This window comes from Meriones unguiculatus, chromosome 3 (genome assembly GCF_030254825.1).
Source record: "Meriones unguiculatus strain TT.TT164.6M chromosome 3, Bangor_MerUng_6.1, whole genome shotgun sequence".
In the NCBI taxonomy this organism is placed as follows: domain Eukaryota; kingdom Metazoa; phylum Chordata; class Mammalia; order Rodentia; family Muridae; genus Meriones; species Meriones unguiculatus.
The window spans coordinates 8,881,046-8,899,708 of NC_083351.1; the positions used below are offsets into that span (position 1 = coordinate 8,881,046).

The window sequence follows — 18,663 nt, forward strand, 5'->3', positions numbered from 1 at the left end:
GCAGTCCTAAGAATTTGTTGTTTTGGTTGTGTTTTGAGACAAGGTTTCTCTGTAGTTCTGTCTGTCGTGGAACTCTCTCATAGACCAGGCTGGCCTCTAACTCACAGAGATCCTCTGCCTCCTGAGTGCTGGAATTAAAGGTAGGTACCACAACCGCCTGGCTTTCCTTTTCTGACCCTGTCTCTGTCTGTCTGTCTGTCTGTATCTCTTTCTCTCTCTGTGTGTGTCTTTATTTTGAAATAATACCAATCATCTTATAGCCTTCTAAATTGCTCCCAGCCAAGTGCATTGATGGAGCTGAGAATGTGACTCTGTTAGTCCACAGGACAGTCTCAATCTTGGTTCCAGGCTGATGATAGAATTATTTTCTAAAGAGCAGAGTAAGCTTTCAGGCTCTTTGGAGCACATTACAAGGTGGGAGAGCGCAATGCAACAGGATCCTTTCTGAAAATGGATGAGTAAAGAAAACCCATGCCAGAGCAGCGGCTTTGGCTCCCGAGTTTGTTTCTGGCTTGAGAAGAGAAGGGCTTCTTAATCCTTGACCTGAAAGGTGTCTTTTCTTGGACATTTCCTCCAGAACACCTCCCACAGACCTGTGACAATGAGCTTCCAGGCCCCACCCACGCTCTTGCAGCTGGCAGGGCAGAGCCTGCTGAGGGATGAGGCCTTGGCCATCTCTGCTCTGGAGGAGCTACCCATGGAGCTCTTCCCACCACTGTTCAAGACAGCCTTCATGAACGGAAGATCTAACATCCTGAGAGCGATGGTGCAGGCCTGGCCCTTCCCCTGTCTCCCACTGGGGGGCCTGATGAAGATGAAGGAACCCTACCTGGAGATCTTACGAACCATACTGGATGGGATTGATACACTGCTTGACCAGAAGATTCGCCCCAGGTGAGGGAGACCCAGGTACTGTGAAGGGAGGTCTGAGAGTCTAGGGTAGAGAGAGAGCTAGGGTCAAGGAGAATAGAGAATGGAAGGAAGGCCAAAGGTTTATGTATGTTTAGGATTGTTAGGACAGACACAGCTATGGTTGGCGATGTCTTCTTCTGCCTTTTCCCATAGGCACTAGAAGTGGGACCAGGCTGGATTCAAGAGGAAGGGATGAAAAGCATCAGGATAAATAGAAAGAAGAGAGAGGGAGGAATGTGATGTTGGGGGTAAGAAATAAGTCTGTGTAGGTCTGGTTTGATGGTGCTAGCCTGTAATTTCAGACCTCAGCATATGAAGTAGGGGGACTGCATTTGAGTCAGTCTGGCCTTCATACTAAGAATGAAAACCTATTTCAAGACATGGAAGCTGGGCCTGGTAGTACATGCCTGTAATCCCAGCACTCTGGGAGGCAAAGGAAGGTGTATCTCTGTGAGTTAGAGGCCAGCCTGGGCTACAGTGTGAGTCCAGGCCAGCCAAGGGGAACCCTGTTTCAAAATAACAAAAAACAAATATCAAACAAAAAAAAAAAAAAAAAAAAGAGAGAGAGAGAAGAAAGAATAAGGGAGAAAAGAAATGGGCTGGAGAGATGGCTCCAAGGTTAAGAGCACTGGCTACTTTTCCAGAAGTCCTGAGTTCAGTTCCCAGCAATCACATGATGACTCACAGCCATCTATAATGAGATCTGGTGCCCTCTTCTGCCATGCAAGCATACATGGCAGGCAGAACACTGTATTCATAATAAATAAATAAATAAATCTTTAAAAAATGGCAACAAAGTGTAATGGGAAGGGTTGGGTTCTCCTCTTAAGTCTGAGACTTATTTCCCCCACAGGGGTTACAAGCTGCAAGTTCTGGATTTGCGGACTTTGCATAAGGACTTCTGGAACGTATGGGCAGGAGAGTCTTGCTCTCCAGAGGTCAAGTGTAAGAAAAAAACACAAAAGAGGGATCCAGGGATAGTGGCCAAGCAGTCCTTGAAGGTGGTTATAGACCTGTGCCTCAAGCCAAGCGCCTTGGATGCATGCCTGTCCTATATCTTCCTGTGGGTGGAAGGGAGGAAGGGTGTGCTGCATCTGGCCTGTAAGAGGCTGAAGATCTCTACAGTAGCTATCCAAACCATTGTGGATGTTCTGGAAATGCTGGACCTGGACTGTGTGGAAGAAGTGGGGGTGTGCTGTGCCTGGAAGCTGTCCACTCTGGCCATGTTCGCTCCTTACCTGGGTCGAATGAAAAATCTCCGCAAGTTCCTTCTCTCTCATATCTGTGTGTCTACCTCCATTTCCCCCGAGGAGGAGGAGCAGCTGGTCAGCCAGTTCACCTCTCAGTTTCTCAACCTGCACTGCCTCCAGTTGCTCTCCATGGACTCTGTCTCCTTCCTCAATGGGAAAATGGACCAGGTGCTCAGGTAAGGAAGCATGGAGAGCTTTCCCTGTAGACCACAACAAAGCCTTCTCGTTGAGCAGTTTGGTGATGTAGCCCGAGCGAGGGTTGTCTGCTTCGACGGTGGCAAAAGGAGCTGTGGGGCTGTGGGCTGAGCCCGTCCCACAGTGATGGCGCCAGGCCTCAGTTGAGCAGATACTGAGTGGCAGCACACTGGGTATTGACCTTTATCAGGTGGACAGAAAGACCATGGAGCAAACGATCCACTCTACCCCAGGGCTCCCTAACCTAACCACCTCTGGTTTTAACAACTAACTCCTTGGTTTCTCCCTAGCTGCCTGGAGGGTCCCCTGAAGACCCTGTCTATCACCGACTCCGAGCTTTCAGAACCAGACTTGAAGTCCCTGTCCCAGTGTCGAGGCATCCGACAGCTCAAGCACCTGAACCTGAGTGGTGTCGCACTGACCGACATAAGTCCTGAGCATCTGCGAGTCCTGCTCGAGAGGGTTTCAGCCACCCTGAAGACCCTGGACTTGGAGAACTGCATGATTGTGGACTCCCAGCTCAGTGCCTTCCTGCCTGCTCTGAGCAGCTGCTCCCAGCTCACCACATTCAACTATTTGAGGAATCCCATCTCGGTGGCTGTTCTGGAGCACCTGCTCTGCCACACCGCCAGGCTGAGCTGCTTAAGCCTGGAGATGTATTCTACCCCCTGGGAGGTTTATGGTGCCCAGGGTGCTGCCCACTACAAGAGGCTAGAACAGCTTCGGGAGGAGCTGAGCAAATCAATGATGCCACTAGAACACCCCAAGACAGTCTGGTTCAGCATCATCCCCTGTCCACCTTGTGGCAACCAGGCCATATAAGTCAGGGCCCCAGCTGCCTCAGGGCCGATGCCCTGTCTAACTGGGTATTTGTGTGTAAAACGATTCCTTCTAGCTCTTGAAAGCAAAATCCTCTGGTATAGAGGAATCATGAAGAGAACACCGAGCCTGCAATCTCAGGGGTGGGGTCGGGGACTAGTTAGGCAGCGAAGGCAAACCTCAGAGAAAGAAATGTTGACCTGAGGAGTTGATGTCCTTTGGCACGTGTACTCAGAAATAAGAGGTGAAGTTTCTAAATGAAGAAACACTTGGGGGTGTTTACTTTATGGGTGGGGGTAAAAAATAATGCTCACGTGTTCTAAACCCTTCAGGCTATAGGGTGAATGGGATACACCATGTTGCAGCTTTGCAGGCCGAAGCCACCAGCAGCCACTACCTTCATCTCCAGCTCCAAGCCCTGGAGAGTTTGCCCACCACCAGTCCCATCCAGCCAAGAAGGCTGCTTTTTGCCGATTCTGGACAGCTTCCCTGAAAATACTGAAAATATCTTCCAGGTGCCGAGAACTACCACAGGCAAAGCAGGAAGGGGGAGGCTTGAACCTAAGTAGGCAGCAACCCTCCACCATGCTTGAAAATCGGTAAAGCGGGTGCTCAGTGGAGTTAAGGAACATCGTTGTTAGTCCTAAGGTACCTAGGTCTCAGCTGACCACCATGAGCAGACTTACTCATCTTCTGACTTGTATTTGGTCTACCACTGATGCAGACCTCTTGACTGGCCCTATTGTACCGGGAATGGGTGACTTCCTTAGTAATGTAACTGGGGATTAAATGTAGGATTTTGTGCATGCTAGCCCAATGCTCTCCCACTATGAACCTTTAATGCATTACATTGCTTGGTGTGTATGTTGGATTTAAGGGGGTTTTTCATTGTTTAAATAAATGTGTGACAAGTCTTTTTTTGTTTTTGTTCTTGTTTGTTTTTTGAGACAGGGTGTCCCTACATAGCCTGGACTGTCCTGGGATTCACTACGTAGACCAGGCTTACCTCAGACTTCCAGAGATCTGCCTGCCTCTGTTTCCCCAGGGCTGTGATTAACTGCTACCACCAGCCAGGCTTGGAGGCACACACCTCAAATCCTAGCACTAGGAGGCAGAGGCAGGTGGATCTCTGGGAGTTCGAGGCCAGCCTGGTCTACAAAGCACATCCAGGAACAGCCAGGCCTGTCACAAAGAGAAACCCTGTCTCAAAAACAAAAAGCAAGCAAGCTGCACCACCACAACTGGCAAGAGATCTTCATGCGTGTAGACCATATCGAACTCATGATAATCTTCCTACCTGAGCTCTCACCACCTTCACCCAAGTGTTTGGATTATGAGAGTGATCTGTCACATCTGGCTTGGAATGGTGCTTTTCTGTAATTCTCTCCCATTCCCGACTGCTCTCCCGGATATCTGTGGCCACTCTCTGAGTCCACACCCGAAAGGTGGTAAACCTTCGATGTGCAGTGAAGATCGGCTCTCCAGAGAAGAGTTCATTTGGGAATTACAAATGTTATCGCAGCTTGGGGTGTTCCTGCTTGGCCAACATGGGTGTATATCCTAGGGCATGAGGAGGTATATTAAAGGGGAAATAAGTGCAATTTACCCACTGTGGAGAAAGGCTCACTGGTTGCTGCTCCAGCCAGCGGAGCCTGTTATTAGCGGGGATAGAAGAGAATCCGAACCTGTAAAAAGATGAGCTGAGAGAAAAGAATGAGCCCAAGCAAACAGGTGCTTGTCAAGGACTAACTTTACTGAGCAGAATCAGCTTTTATAAAGGGTTCAGGATGAGGAAGTAGGGTGGGTGAAAAATTACAAATTCTTCTCGGCCAGGGGCCTGAAACATCTTGTGATAAGCCACGGTTCTGTGAGCACATCTCTGCTGTTACCAAGCAGTATGTTTACTGCAGGTAAGGGAACAGGCAAGTTGAGGCAAGTTGGTGAGCTCCTTCAGGTGGTCTCTGAAGTTGGTGAGTTCCCTCAGGTGGTCCCTGACAGGTTGCATGGACTTGTGGCGGGAATTGGTGCTATTTCTTCAGTGGCAGCAGCTGCGGTCCGGCACACAACCCTCCTGCAAGTCATTGGAAACCAGATGGCTCTGAGGAATTCTCCCAGGCACAGGGCTCTATCCTCATGTCCAGGCTCCGTTCTGGTAGGACTCAGTCTAGGTGAATGCAGGTAACTTCCACCAGGGCACACCCAAAAGCTGAAGGGGACTCCCAGCCAGCTGGAGCCTGTAGACCTCCCCAGACCATGTCTCCCATCCTACTGGGTTAAACCCCTTTTTGGTCTAAACTAGTTGTTCCTGGAAAAGACAACTAAGCCCCCTGGAACCTAAGACTAAGATCACACAGGCATGGAGCAGTTTGTCTAAGGTTCAATCATATTAAAATTACTGTATCCTTTTGAGACTCGATCATATCAATGAAAAAAATCTTTCCACATATGAGTTCTTCCCCGATTCCTATCAAGAAAAACAAAGCCATGCCCTTTTATTATTACTGACAAGATCTCAAGTAGTCCAGGCTGACCTTGAACTCCTGACCTCCTTTGACCTCTGCTTCCCAAGTGCTGGGATTACAGATGTGTGTCACCACATTAGGATTATGGGGTGCCAAGGACTGGACCTAGGGACCCATGAATGCGATTGAGCTCTGTCTCTAGCCCAAGACCAAGTTTTTCTTTTTCTTTTTTTTTAAGATTTATTTATTTCATTTGACTTGTATAAGTGTTTCGCATGCATGCATATGCACCAAGTTTAGGCAGTGCCCACAGTGGTAAGGAGAGGGCACCATATCCCCTGGAACTAGACTGTTAATGGGTTGCCTTGTGGCTTCTGTCTGGGAACTGAACTCGGGTCTCCTTCAAAAGCAGCACACATTCCTTCCTAATCACTGAGCCATCTCTCTAGCCTCCCCCGCCCCAGGTAGGTTTGGGAGAACACAGGATTCAAGGATGAATAATAACAAGATTGCCTGTGGGCAAATGTGGCTCTAAATAAATGATTCCTACTGAGTTCCCCAGCTGAGGCCTGAGGGTTGTGGGCTGGGGGATCTGAAGCATCAAGTGGGGATACTGATCCACAGCAGATGGGGCCCTTCAAGGAGCTGATGCACGTTCAGGGCTGGGTAGGCACCTAGAGCTCAGGAAAGGCATCCCTTCCCTCTTTATTCCTTTCCCCACTTCAGTTTGCCCTGTTTCTGCTAAATGAGGGGAAGGCAGAGTCACAGGTACAAGATGGGCCTGGCCTTTGACATGTGGCCACCATTACTCAGCCTCAAAATGGAGCACTAAGTCCTCAGTGATCGGAAGAAAACTTTACAAGCTATGGGATTTGAGTGCCATCTTCTGGTAGGCCAAACCAAATGGCATAAATGAACACTGGAAGACTACACCGTATTTTTAAAAGCCTGTTACTGGGTAGCACATGATAACCTATGCTTTTAATCTCAGCTGAGGCAGAGGCGGGCTGAGCTCTGTGAACTCCAGGCCAAACTGTAGCAATTCTCTCATATTTATATTATATTATACTATCTATGCTAAACTATTATATATTATATTTTTATATTATATACATTTATGTACACCTTTAATCCTAGCACTCTGGGAGGCAGAAGCAGGCAGATCACTGTGAGTTCAAGGCTACACAGAGAAACCCTGTCTCGAAAAACAAACAAACAAAAGTTTGCTTTGAGACAGGGTGTCCTTTTGTAGCCCAGGCTATGGAAGTTGCTATGCAGATCAGGATGCCCTTGCCTCAGCTTCCTGAGCACTAGGGTTAAAGAGACGCCACCACGCCCAGTGTGTCCTTTTAAAATTATAAAAGAAGTTTAATGATTTTTAAATAGAGGTTGAACCCACTTAAAATTATAAAGGAAGTTTTGTTCTCTTAAATAATGCAATGCTTATAAAAACGTTAAGCTTTGTTTTCTTTAAGTAGATTTTAAACACCAATGCATAAGCATTGTTTCAGTAGTAAAAAGTAGTCCGGTGTGTGGTACTCACAACTGCAATCCCATCCCTCAGGAAAATGAACCCAGAGGCTACAAGAAAGTTCTAGGCCAGCCTGGGGCTGAGTGAGACCCCGCCTCAAACAAGTATTTAGAGGTAGAGGCAGGCGGGTCAGTTCAAGTGCCTTCAGAGTCACACTGGGGCTGCCTGAGACAGCCATAAACAAACAAAACCTTCAGCGGGACCACCAATGTGGTACAGGGGGTAAAGGCATTTGCTCCCTGCAAGCCTGACACCAGTGTTTGGTCCCCAGAAGCCATGGGAAGGCAGGAGAGAACTGACCCCACATAGCTGTCTTCTGAGTATGTATGCATGCCCAACACACACACAAACACACACACACACACAGCAATAAATAAGTTGAATACTTAAAAATCTTCAGTGCTGCAAAAACCAAACCCAAGGCAACTGTGGGCTTTTTGTTGTCCCCTTATTTTTAACCATTTCTATGTAAGTTTTTCTGTTGTTGATTTTCTTGGAAAGGGTCTCATTATGTAGCTCTGCTGTCCTGTCATTCACTATGTAGACCAGACTGTCCTCAAACTCACAAACTCACCCGCCCTGGCCTTCCCAGTGCTGGGATTAAAAGTGTGCATCACCACGGCCCACACCACGTAACAATTTTAATTGTGTTTCTTACTCAGGTTTGTTCTCATCTTCTCAAGCTTGAAAACAGCCTTTTGTTGGTGCCAGCTCCCTGCAGATTCTTCACCATTCAGCTACAGACGTGATCCGCTCCCCTCCCCTCCCACCCGCTGTGGAATCCAGCCTGTAAGGTGGAGACCGCCCCTCCACAGACACGGGTGTGTCTGTCACGCCGTTGTCCCACAGCTTGCACCTGAGAGCAGCTGCTGTTTCACAGCACATGGAAGTCTCCACAGTCAACGTGGACATGTCACTAAGTCCTGGGAGCACACACGTGTATACAGAACGGGCACTCAGGAGGCAGGAGCAAAGGATCATGAGTTCCCAGCCAGCCTGGGTTACTTAATTAAACTCTGTCTTGAAACAGAGAGATGGCTCAGTGCTTAAGAGCACTGGCTACCCTTGCAGAGGACCCAGGGTTTGACTCCCAGCACCCACAATGTAGTTCACAGACAACCATAATTCCAGTTCCAGGAGGTGTATGATGGCTGCAGACCTCTGCAGGTACCAGGGCACACATGGTAAACATACACACACACATCAGGCAAAACAGTCACACATAAAACAATAATAATAATAATAATAATAATAATAATAATAATAATAATTAGTTCAAAAAATCTCCATCTACAAAAAGACAAGAGAGAGCAGGGGGAGATGAAGGAGAGAGGATAAGAGGAGAGAGAAGGCAGGGTGGGCAGAGGAGAACTGGGGATGTGGATCCGTTGAGGAAATGCTTGTGTGCACGCCTGTAGTTTCAACACTCAGGAAGTGGAGGCAGGAGCATCTTGGAGAGTTTGAGAAAAGTCTCCAACTTTAAAAATCAGTTAAGAGCCGGGTGATGGTGGCACAGGCCTTTAATCCCAGCACTCACTTGGAGGCAGAGGCAGGCAAATCTCTTGAATTCAAGCCCAGCTTGGTCTACAGAGTGAGTTTCAGAACAAAAAGCTACACAGAAAAACCCTGTCTGGAAAAACCAAAAATAAAATAATAAAAACAACAACAATAGTAAAAATAAAATAAATTAAATAAAATAAAAATAGTAGGGTGACAATGTAAACCTTTTTTTTTTTTAATTTTTTATTTTTTACTTTTTGTATTTTCAAGACAGGGTTTCTCTGTGTAGCCTTGGCTGTCCTGGGCTTGCTTTGTAGACCAGGCTAGTCTCAAACTCACAGAGGCAGGCTGCCTCTGCCTTCTAGGGTGCTGGGATTACAGGCATGCTAGTGCAAACCTTTTAACTCAGCACGGACAGGACACTACCTAGTGAAACTCTCAAACAATCAAAGCTAAAACAAACAAACAAAACAAAACTGACAACAGAAAAACCGAAGAAGCATAGTGAAACTCTGAAAAACCAAAACAAAACAAATGGGGGTTTTGGTGGCACATGCCTTTAATCTGGGCACTGACACTCAGGTGTGGGGTCCAGCCTAGAGGCAGATGGGCCTCTGTGAGTTCCATATCAGCCTGTTCTGCTTAGCCTGCTCCAGAACAGCCTGTGCTACTGAGACCTTGTCTCAGACCCCTTCCCTCATACACACAAAGGTAAATTTAAAAAAAATCATTACCAACAAAACAACACACACACACATAGAAGCTAAACCAATAAGCTGATTTCTACCTTGTCAGCCTCTTAAGCCTAAAAAGATTTAACATCTCAAGTATGTGGGATACCTATTGGACCTTTGAGCCGCTGAAGGGAGATCGCATTTAAAGGAGAAGGTCAGACAAAGGGCTCTGGATCTGATCTATTTAATTTTATGTGCATTGGTGTGAGGGTATCAGACCACCTGGAACTGGAGTTATGGACTCCAGGTGTGAGCTGCCATGTGGGTTCTGGGAGTTGAACCTGGGTCCTTTGGTCTTAACCATCTGAGCCATCTCTCCAGCCAAGAACGACTTAGGCGATCCTTTGCAGAAAGCCTGGTGCCACAACAGCAACAGAAATCATTTAAGGAACTAGTGAAGGTCTCTCTGGGACCCCCAAGGGGGAGGAAAAGGGAACAGAGATCTGCCTGCCTTTGCCTCCCTAGGGCTGAACAGGTGCATATCTGAAAGGAGGTTTTGCAAAACAATGGTATTGACCTTGCCCTTGTCTATTTGCGGGGAGTCCCGGAACTTCTCCAGAGAATTTTAAAAGACTGATATTAAGCTAATTAGCCTTATTGTATGTAATGGAAAACTTTGTCAACTAAGAAACAATGCCAAAAGCCAGATATAGTGGCGCACACCTATCGTCTAGCATTTGTAGGACAGAGGCGAGAGGATAAGGGGTTCAAAGTCACCCTCAGCTACACAGAGTTCTAGGCCAGCCTGGGCTACAGGAGACAAAGACCCACACTGGCTGGTGAGAGCATATTTGTCTAGCATGCATGTAACCTGGTCCAGTGGCCCTGTACCAAATACACCAGACATATTAGCACTAGCATCTAATCTCACCATTTAGATCATTGGTTCTCAACCTGTAGGTCTAGACTCCTTTGGGGTCACATATCGGATATCCTGGATATCAGATATTTCCATTATGATACATAACAGCAGCAAAATGACAGTAGAAATGGAATAATTTTATTTGGGGCTCACCTTGACGTGAGGAACTGTGTAAAATGGTTGCAACATTAGGAACTTGGAAAAGCACTGATTTAAGAGGTGAAGGTGAAGGTGGGGTGTGGGTCAGGAACTTAGGGTCATCCTTGGCCAGCTAGCAAGTTTAAAGCAGAAGTGAGCTACAGGACGCACTTCCTCTGGGCGGGTGGGCAGGATAATGAAAAGAAAATCATGACTGGATGGATGAACTTGTCTTGGGCTGGCTGAGATAACATTCCTTCTGTTTTTGCTGATATGATTAAGTATAGCAACTGGTTTCTTTTGATTGTGGTTCTTTGTTTTGTTTTCCAAGACAGTTTTGCTCTGTGTATCTCTATGGAACTCGCTCTGCAGACCAGGCTGGCCTCAAACTTGCAGAGATCCGCCTGCCTCTGCCTCCCAAGTGCTGGAATTAAAAGCGTGCCAGAGTTCCGGCTCAAGAACCCAAGTAACATGGATGGTACGCAATGTCCTATGACGTCTATTCACGTGAGCTAACACCTTACCCCTCCCCTACACCCTACCCAGCGCATGCAATAAACTGCCTAGCTTGTTGTTTTTTTGAGATTGCGTTTCCCTATGTAGGCTGGCCTGAAACTTGCAGATCTACCTGCTCTGCCTCCTGAGTGCTAGAGTCGGAGTATGCCTGCCACCACACCCGGCAACTGAAAGAAAAGAAAGTCTGAGCTGGGTGTGGAACGAAGGCCATAGTCTCCAAGTCTGTTTCTGTTTCTTTGTTTATGGTTTTTATGGTTGGTTTTTTGTTTTTGTTTTGAGACAGGGTTTCTCTCCAAGGACACACTTTGTAGACTAGGCTGGCCTTGAACTCACAGAGGTCCACCTGCCTCTGCCTCCAAAGTGCTGGGATTAAAGGTGTGCACCACCCACCCAGTTCACAAATGTTTTGAATTTCACTGTGTCCCTTTCCCTAGGGAAGACAAAATGCCCTAACAGGATTGTTGGGTGGGGATTCAAGCGTCTAATCAGAAAGCAGCAGGTTGTATTAGGAGTGCCAGCTGTAGAGGGATGCTTGCGTAGGTGTATAAAAGCTTGCGAGGGGCCAGAGGAGACAGTCCAGGAGCTTGGAGTCACACCTGGCCAGGCTGGGATAGCGCCCTGTCACATCTGGTAAGTCACTGTCATCCATTGAGACACCTCTTTTCTCTTCCCCACAATTTGAAGCCCTTGGTGGTGCCAGCCTAGAATTTTACTTACTGCTTTCCTGTGTGTGTGTGTGTGTGTGTGTGTGCGCGCGTGTGCGTGTGCGTGCGCGTGCGCGTGCGCGTGCGCGTGCGCGCACTCTCGCACTCGCGCCCCTGTTCTCACGAGGGACCTTATCTTGAAAGAAAAAAAAATGTGGGGACATGTGAGGAATGCTTTCCTGGTCCCAAAGAACCATTAACATCTTCATCAGCACAGCAGCTGTGGTTTCTTAATCATGCCTAGTGACCTTCCATTGCAGGGATACTAGACCTCACCTGAGGGGCCAGGGGCCTATGCCCCTATCCCAGCTGTAGGCAGTTAAACCCTAACTGCGCCCCGTGGCCCCCGGGGATGAGTGTCTTGGAAGTGGAAGGTTAGCTGAAGGAAGGACTGTCTTTGCAGATATGGTGATGTCTGGGCTCCTGATCACTCTTTGGTTGACCAAGCTGGACTTGGGTGGGAAGCTCACTTCAGTAGCCATTGGAGTTTTACCTGGGGTGATTATTTGCTCACATCTCCCCAGGGAATAGGGTGGAATTTAGCCTAGACAAGCTAGGCAATTGCTCCCTCACTGAGTCACATTCCAGGCCTAATTTGACCTGTTGATGAGTTTACTTACTTTTGCATTTATTTGCTTGTTTATTTATTTGGCTGAGTCCTTTTTTTTTTAATTTTCAGTTTTTTTTTTTTGGGGGGGGGTTGGTTTTTTGAGACAGGGCTTCTCTGTGTAGCCTTGGCTGTCCTGGACTGCCTCCTCAAGTGCTGGGATTACAGGCATGCACCACCTTGCCCTGAAGGCTGAATCCTAACTATGTAGCCTGGGTGGAAACTCTGTAGATATGTAGATAGATAAGGCAAGCCTTGAACTCAGATTTGCTTACCTCTCCAGTGCTGGGATGAAAGGTATGGACCAACAAACCTTGCTTCCAGCCAATTTTTTTTTTTTTTTTTGAGACAGGGTTTATGGCCTTGAACTTGCTATGTGGTCCAGACTGGCTTTGAACTCAACAATATGAAGATAATAAACCAATAAATAAAATATGTAGTTTAAAATTTAGGGGCACATGCCAGCAACCACAAGGTGTCTCAGAACCATCTATATTGGGATTTGATTCCCTTCCTCTTCTGGCATTCAGCATATATGCAGATAGAATACTCATATACATAAAATAGAAAAAGAAATTAGGGGCATGAAGCTTGCCTATGTGGTACTGCATTCTCAGCACCAGAATGAATATGTGTTTGCCTCAGGTTTTCTGTACATTTTAATTTAATTTTGTTTTTTGTTTTTTTAAACAGGGTCTCTCTATGTAGCCCTAGCCTAGAATTTTCTGTGTAGACCAGGCTGGCCTCAACTCATATCTTCCTGCCTCTGCCTCCCAAGGGCCTAGATTAAAGGCCTGCACCATCACATCTGACCCACTGCTTCCTTCTCTGAACTTGGAGAGTCATTAACCACTTTCTATCTAAAGTCTCATTCTTGAAATCAAGTCTGCTAAGGCGATGTCATTTGTCACTGGGAATCTACCAAGCATATGGAATGCCACCCAGATTCATCACAGTAGTTCTCAGACTACGAGGAAGAGTGGTTGCTGCTGTAGAGGACCTGGGTTTGATGCCCAGAACCTGCATAGCTCAGCCATCCATAACCCCAGTTCCAATGGAGGCAAAGCCCTGAGGTCTGTGGGCACTGCGTGATCATCAAACAGAGATAGAATTTAGATGGGCAGTGTTGATGAATACCTTTAATCCCAGCACCCTGAAGGCGGAGGCCCATGGATCCTCTTTTATTTTGAGACAGGGTTTCTCTGTACTTGGCTGATATCAAACTGGTTGGGAATGATGTGGGCTGTGGCCACTGATGCTTGAGAGATGATACATACTGCAACCAGCAGGGAGCAACCTGATTCTGTGCTTGTCAGAACCTTGAGTGGAATGAGCAGGACTGTGGCCATGCTCCTGTGATGGATGGATGAGGAGGGCTTTGTAAGCATTTACATAAATGATAATAGATGGCTTTTTCTAGGTACTTCTCTGGGATCTTTCCCTCTGAAGAGCCACCAAGATGAGCAGCAACATGCCACTCCCGCTCCAGGAGTTGGCTATGAAGAACCTGCTGAGGAATGAGCTGGTGGCTGACAGCGCTTTGCCGACCTTGCCCAAAAAGTTCTTACCACAGCTGTTCAAGCAAGCCTTTGAGGGTAATCATGTCAAGGCTGTGAGGACAATAGCGTCTTCCTGGCCCTTCCCCCGCCTCCCACTTGGAGTTCTGAAGAGGAGGACAACCTACGCAGAGACCCTAGCTGTCCTAGAGGAGATTGATAAATTGCTTGTCCAGAAGGTTCGCCCCAGGTGAAGACTTGGGTGCCCTGGGGGGGATGGGGTGGGGAATCCCAGAGAATCCAGAGCAGAGATGATGGGAGTCAAGTGGGGAAGTGGGACAAGGGTAGAGCAGAGGCTTCTGATGGCACCAGCTTGGAGAACTACAGAGGCTTTGGCCATTGCTGAGTTACCTTGGAAAAGGCTGTGGAGCGTGCAGGACTCATGGTGGATACAGCAGTGGCTGTAGGAATGCTCCTGCTCTCTACAGTTATTAGAGCTGGGACGGAAATACACTGAAGGCTATGGAGAAAAGACAGGAAGGAAGGTCAACTTCAGGGCTGGGATAAAGACCCTTCAGACATTGTGTCCTTGCCTAGCTGTTGAGACTTTTCTTCTTTCTTTTCTTCTTCCTTCTTCTTCTTTCTGTTTTTACACACAGGGATTACCAGCTGCAAGTACTGGATTTGCGGTCTGTGGGTCAGACCTATATGGATGTGTGGTCTGGATCTGCGGATGACTGGTTACCGAAGACCACGAGCGAGACTCAAGCAGTGCCGGGCCCCTCTACGGCAGAAGCGACTCAGCCCTTGAAGGTGGCGGTGAACTTGTACCTCAGGGAAGCCTGCCCAGGCACGATGTTCTCCTACCTCATTGAATGGCATAATAAGAGGAGAGGGCTGTTACAGCTGTACTGTAACGAGCTTCAGATTTGGTTCCCGAGCCTTCAGAACTACAGGAGGCTCTCCCAGAAGGTGAACCTGGAGTACGTAGAAACCCTGGCCTTCCATGAGTCCTACAATCCAGCCTTCTTGTTTAACGTGGCTCCGTATATGGGCCGCATGAAGAACCTGCGTCAACTCACTCTCTCCAACATCCTCTCAGAGAGCTACATCTCCCCAGAGAAGAAGAGGAACATCATCAGCAGGTTCACCTCACACCTCCTCAGGCTGGAGCACCTCCAGAAGCTGCATCTGGATGCTGTCAGCTTCCTTGAGGGGCACCTGCCCTGGCTGCTTAGGTAAAGACGTGCTCTGCAGAGCAAAGCCCAGCTTGGGTCCTTTATATTAGTGGGCGCTTGCTACCTGTGGCCACTGGGAGATGGACAGTGCCGAGGACATCAGGCAGGGCATTGCTTTAAGTGTGCTCTGGCCTGGGGAAAGGTCTCCCATAACCAGGAATGGAAGGGCGCAGGTCTGATCTGGGGTTGGTGGTCTGGAAAGGGTTCTATCCTAAGAAGCCTGTTAGAAATCAGTGAGATGTGGTTTCTTCCTTAGCTAGCACAGCTGAACTAAGAGGGGAAGGGATAGCTGAAGAGGTCACTGACAACAGCATGTCACAACTAGATAATTCAGTCAGAAGCTGTACACCTGAAGAGCTCAGGCACTATTTATTTATTGTTTCTGGGGTAGGGTCTCTCTTTGTAGTCTTAGCTGTCCTGGACTCTAGTTATGCCCTAGGACCTCTCTTATTTTCTTTCTTTTCTTTTCTTATTGAAACTGGATTTCTCTGTGTAGTCTTGGCTGTTCTATAGACCCCAGGCTGGCCTCAAATGGACAGAGCTCTGCTTGCCTCTGCCGCCTCCTCCCCCCTCCTCTCCCCCCTCCTCTCCCCCCTCCTCTCCCCTCCCCCCAGCGCTGGGATTAAAGGCATGTACCATCTTCATTATGCATATAATTGCTTTTTTCAAGACAGGGTTTCCATGGATTAAATAAAGATTGTCAGCCTCAGTGACAGGTGCTTTTATCTGCCATGCAGTCTCACCCAGGAATGGTCTGGTTTTTTTCCTCCTTTTGTTAGGTTTGTTTTGTTTTATTTTCGAGGCAAGGTTTCTCTGTGTAACAATAGCGCTGGATGTACTGGACTCTCTTTGTAGACCAGGCTGGCCTCCAACTCACAGATCCCACTGCCTCTCAGGTGCTGGGGTTACAGATCTTTTTCTCTATGCCCGGTTACCATACCAAGTTTTGATGGTTTGGAGCCTGGGTAGGGGGTAGGTAGTTGGGAACTGCATGGCAGTGAAGTTGAATACGGGTGCGATTGTGTGAAGCACAGGGAGCCGGGACAAACACAGGATGTGTCCAGGGTGTGGTGCTCAGTGGGCCTTGCAAGGTTGTGGCCTGACCTTGCCTTGGTCGGTCCTCTCTGTGTGCCCTGCTAGTCTAGCCAGCACTTGGGTCTCGCTTGAGAGTGAGGGAAGGATGTTGTTAAGCAGGCCTCAGGATAGATTTTAGTAGGTAGCTATCACTGGCTACTGATCTGTCACACAGTTATAAAGATTTTAGCCCACGTGGTCCTCCTGTGTCGTTCCTGGTCGGTCATTCTCCTGTATCAGGCATGATTTCCAAAAACTGTCTGCTTGTTTTCCTCATTAGGTCTGTGAAGACAATCTTGGATGACCTGGCAGTGACTCAATGTAAACTCTCCGTGTCTGAATGGAACCGTCTTTCTGGGTTCCCATGTGTCAGTCGGTTGCAACACCTGAGTCTGGGAAAAGTCAGATTGAGGAATTTAAGCCCTGAGCCCCTCCGAGTTCTGTTAGTAAATGCCGGACCCACCCTGGTGACCCTGGACTTGGAGGACTGTCACATTGGGGACGACCATCTCTCTGCCATCCTGCCTGCCCTGAGCAGCTGCACCCAGCTCACCGACTTCAGCTTCTACGGGAACCAAATCTCCATGGTTGCCCTGAAGGACCTGCTACAGCACACCGCCAGCTTGAGGCTCCTAAAGCTGGAGCTGTACCCGGTCCCTCAGGAGAGCTATGACTGCCGGGGCACTCCCCTCATGAGGAGCATGCGCCAGCAGTGTGATGAGCTCCTGGACATGCTGAAAGCCATCAGGGAGCCAGTGCGGGTCTTTTTTGGTACTGACCGCTGCAATCGATGTGGCAGTCGCTACATCTACAACAAAACCAAGATGTGTGACTGTCGAAGATTTTACTAGTTGTGTGCAAATACCAAAAGCTCTGAGGTACGCACTGGGAGATGAATGGCAAGGCACAGGTGTCTGGCCAGAGGACACACAACACGTGGTTTTGGACTGCTGCCCCAGGTTGAATGGGAAATGTGTCTTTCCTATTTGGATGATTAAAATGGTTTACAGTTTTTAAAGCTAAGAAATTTCTGTAAACAGTCACATAAAGTGAAATAAAGTTTCTCTCACATAATCTCCCATCTCAAGCTTGTGGCAGGTGGTGGCAGATGCGTGAGCCCAAGGTTGTCATCTACAGAAGGTGGTGAGCTATGATGGAGTGTATTGCAGGTACAATCCAGGATGCGTGGGACATAAGGCACCATTGGCACAGTGAAAAGATTCACATAGGAAATGGAAAAGGTATTGGGGTAGGCATCTCAGTTCTGAAGGGCTATAGATTACACACACACACCCGCCCCAAACTTAAGATTTCTAAATATTTGTTTTGGAGCATGAGGGTGTTGCTTGCATGTATGTGTTTGGTGCCTGTGGAGACTAAAAGAGGGGATCAGATTTTAGGGAACTGGGAGTTACATGGAGCTGGGTATACTGGGAACCACAGTCAGATCTTCTGCAAAAGCAGCAAGTGCTCTCGACTGCTAAGTCATTTCTCTAGTCCCTCAGATGCCCTAGAAATGAGTTACAGTTGTGAGCTGCCATGTGGGTGCTGGGAATTGAATGAAGAAGGCCCTTGAAGAGCAGCCAGTGCTCTTAACCACTGAGTCACCTCTCCAGCCCAAAACTTTTAAAGATTTTGTATGTGGGATGTAATACATGCCTGAGTTCTAGGCCAGCGAGTGCTACAAAATGAGACTATAAAATGTGCGTATGTGACATGAGTGCAGGTGCTAAAAGAGGTCAGAAAAAATAGGGGTGGAGGTGGGGGACATGTGTATGCCTTTAAAGCCAGAAAATTATAGTCTCCCTTGAAACTAGAGCTGGCCTTAAGGACAGTTGTGAGCCACCTGTGTGGCTGTTGGGAGCTAAATTCTGGTTCTCTGCAAAACAAGTGCTTTAACTGCTGAGCCACCTCTCCACTCCCATCTCTTCCCCATTTAGTTTCTGAACTCCAGACAGGAGCCTTTGTCCACTTGTTTATGTATGTATCTTGGGTACTTGGTGCCATGGCATAAGTGTGGAGGTCAGGGAACGAAGTGCAAGGGAAGGTTCTTTGTCAAAGGAACTTTCAGTCATCTGTTTTAATTGTCATCTCAGTGGCTTACTGCCTCCTTTTTCCAACCTAGGCCTAGAACATTTGCAGCCTCTGAGACTTAACTGCTTAGTAAGCTCAGCAGTTCTTGTTCTTCCTGAGCTCTTGACTGGCTGGTTCAACTCATCTCTTCTGCCTCAAACTCCTCCCCCAGCTGACTCATTCAACCTGGCTTTTCTCTTAGCCTCTCTCTAAACTGTTCTGCTTGGCATCAAACTGACTCCAGCAATGTGTTCTAATCTTGTGGCTCCTCATTTTCTGGCTCATTCGGTCTTCGCCTGAGTCCTGCCTCTCTGCAACTTGTCTATTACTGACCCAGTAAAACTTCTCCTCCCTCTCTCTGTTTGCTCCTTAAGTAGTTTCCCTTTCCTCTATTCATGAGAGTTGGGCATTTCCTATTCCATCTCTGATTCATCACCTTTTCTGCCAGTTAGCATCAATTTTAGGGGCTTCCTTCTACAAACTATCTTTCCCTTCACTGTCTGGGATTAAAGGTGTACACCACCACACCTGGATCTAAGCTTTTCTTTACCT

At 47.7% G+C, this 18,663-nt stretch overlaps 2 protein-coding genes across 2 annotated transcripts; both read left to right on the forward strand.

The window, feature by feature from the left end:
• The first annotated feature begins 601 nt into the window (after nucleotides 1–601).
• LOC110556474 (PRAME family member 12-like) lies at nucleotides 602–3,179 on the forward strand. The gene is made up of 3 exons (XM_021650248.2): nucleotides 602–894; nucleotides 1,766–2,338; nucleotides 2,648–3,179. The coding sequence occupies exons 1-3, from the start codon at nucleotides 602–604 to the stop codon at nucleotides 3,177–3,179; spliced, it is 1,398 nt and encodes a 465-aa protein (XP_021505923.1).
• Nucleotides 3,180–13,689: 10,510 nt separating this feature from the next.
• Nucleotides 13,690–16,889, forward strand: LOC110556468 (PRAME family member 7-like). The gene is made up of 3 exons (XM_021650241.1): nucleotides 13,690–13,976; nucleotides 14,386–14,964; nucleotides 16,319–16,889. The coding sequence occupies exons 1-3, from the start codon at nucleotides 13,690–13,692 to the stop codon at nucleotides 16,887–16,889; spliced, it is 1,437 nt and encodes a 478-aa protein (XP_021505916.1).
• Nucleotides 16,890–18,663: the final 1,774 nt, after the last annotated feature.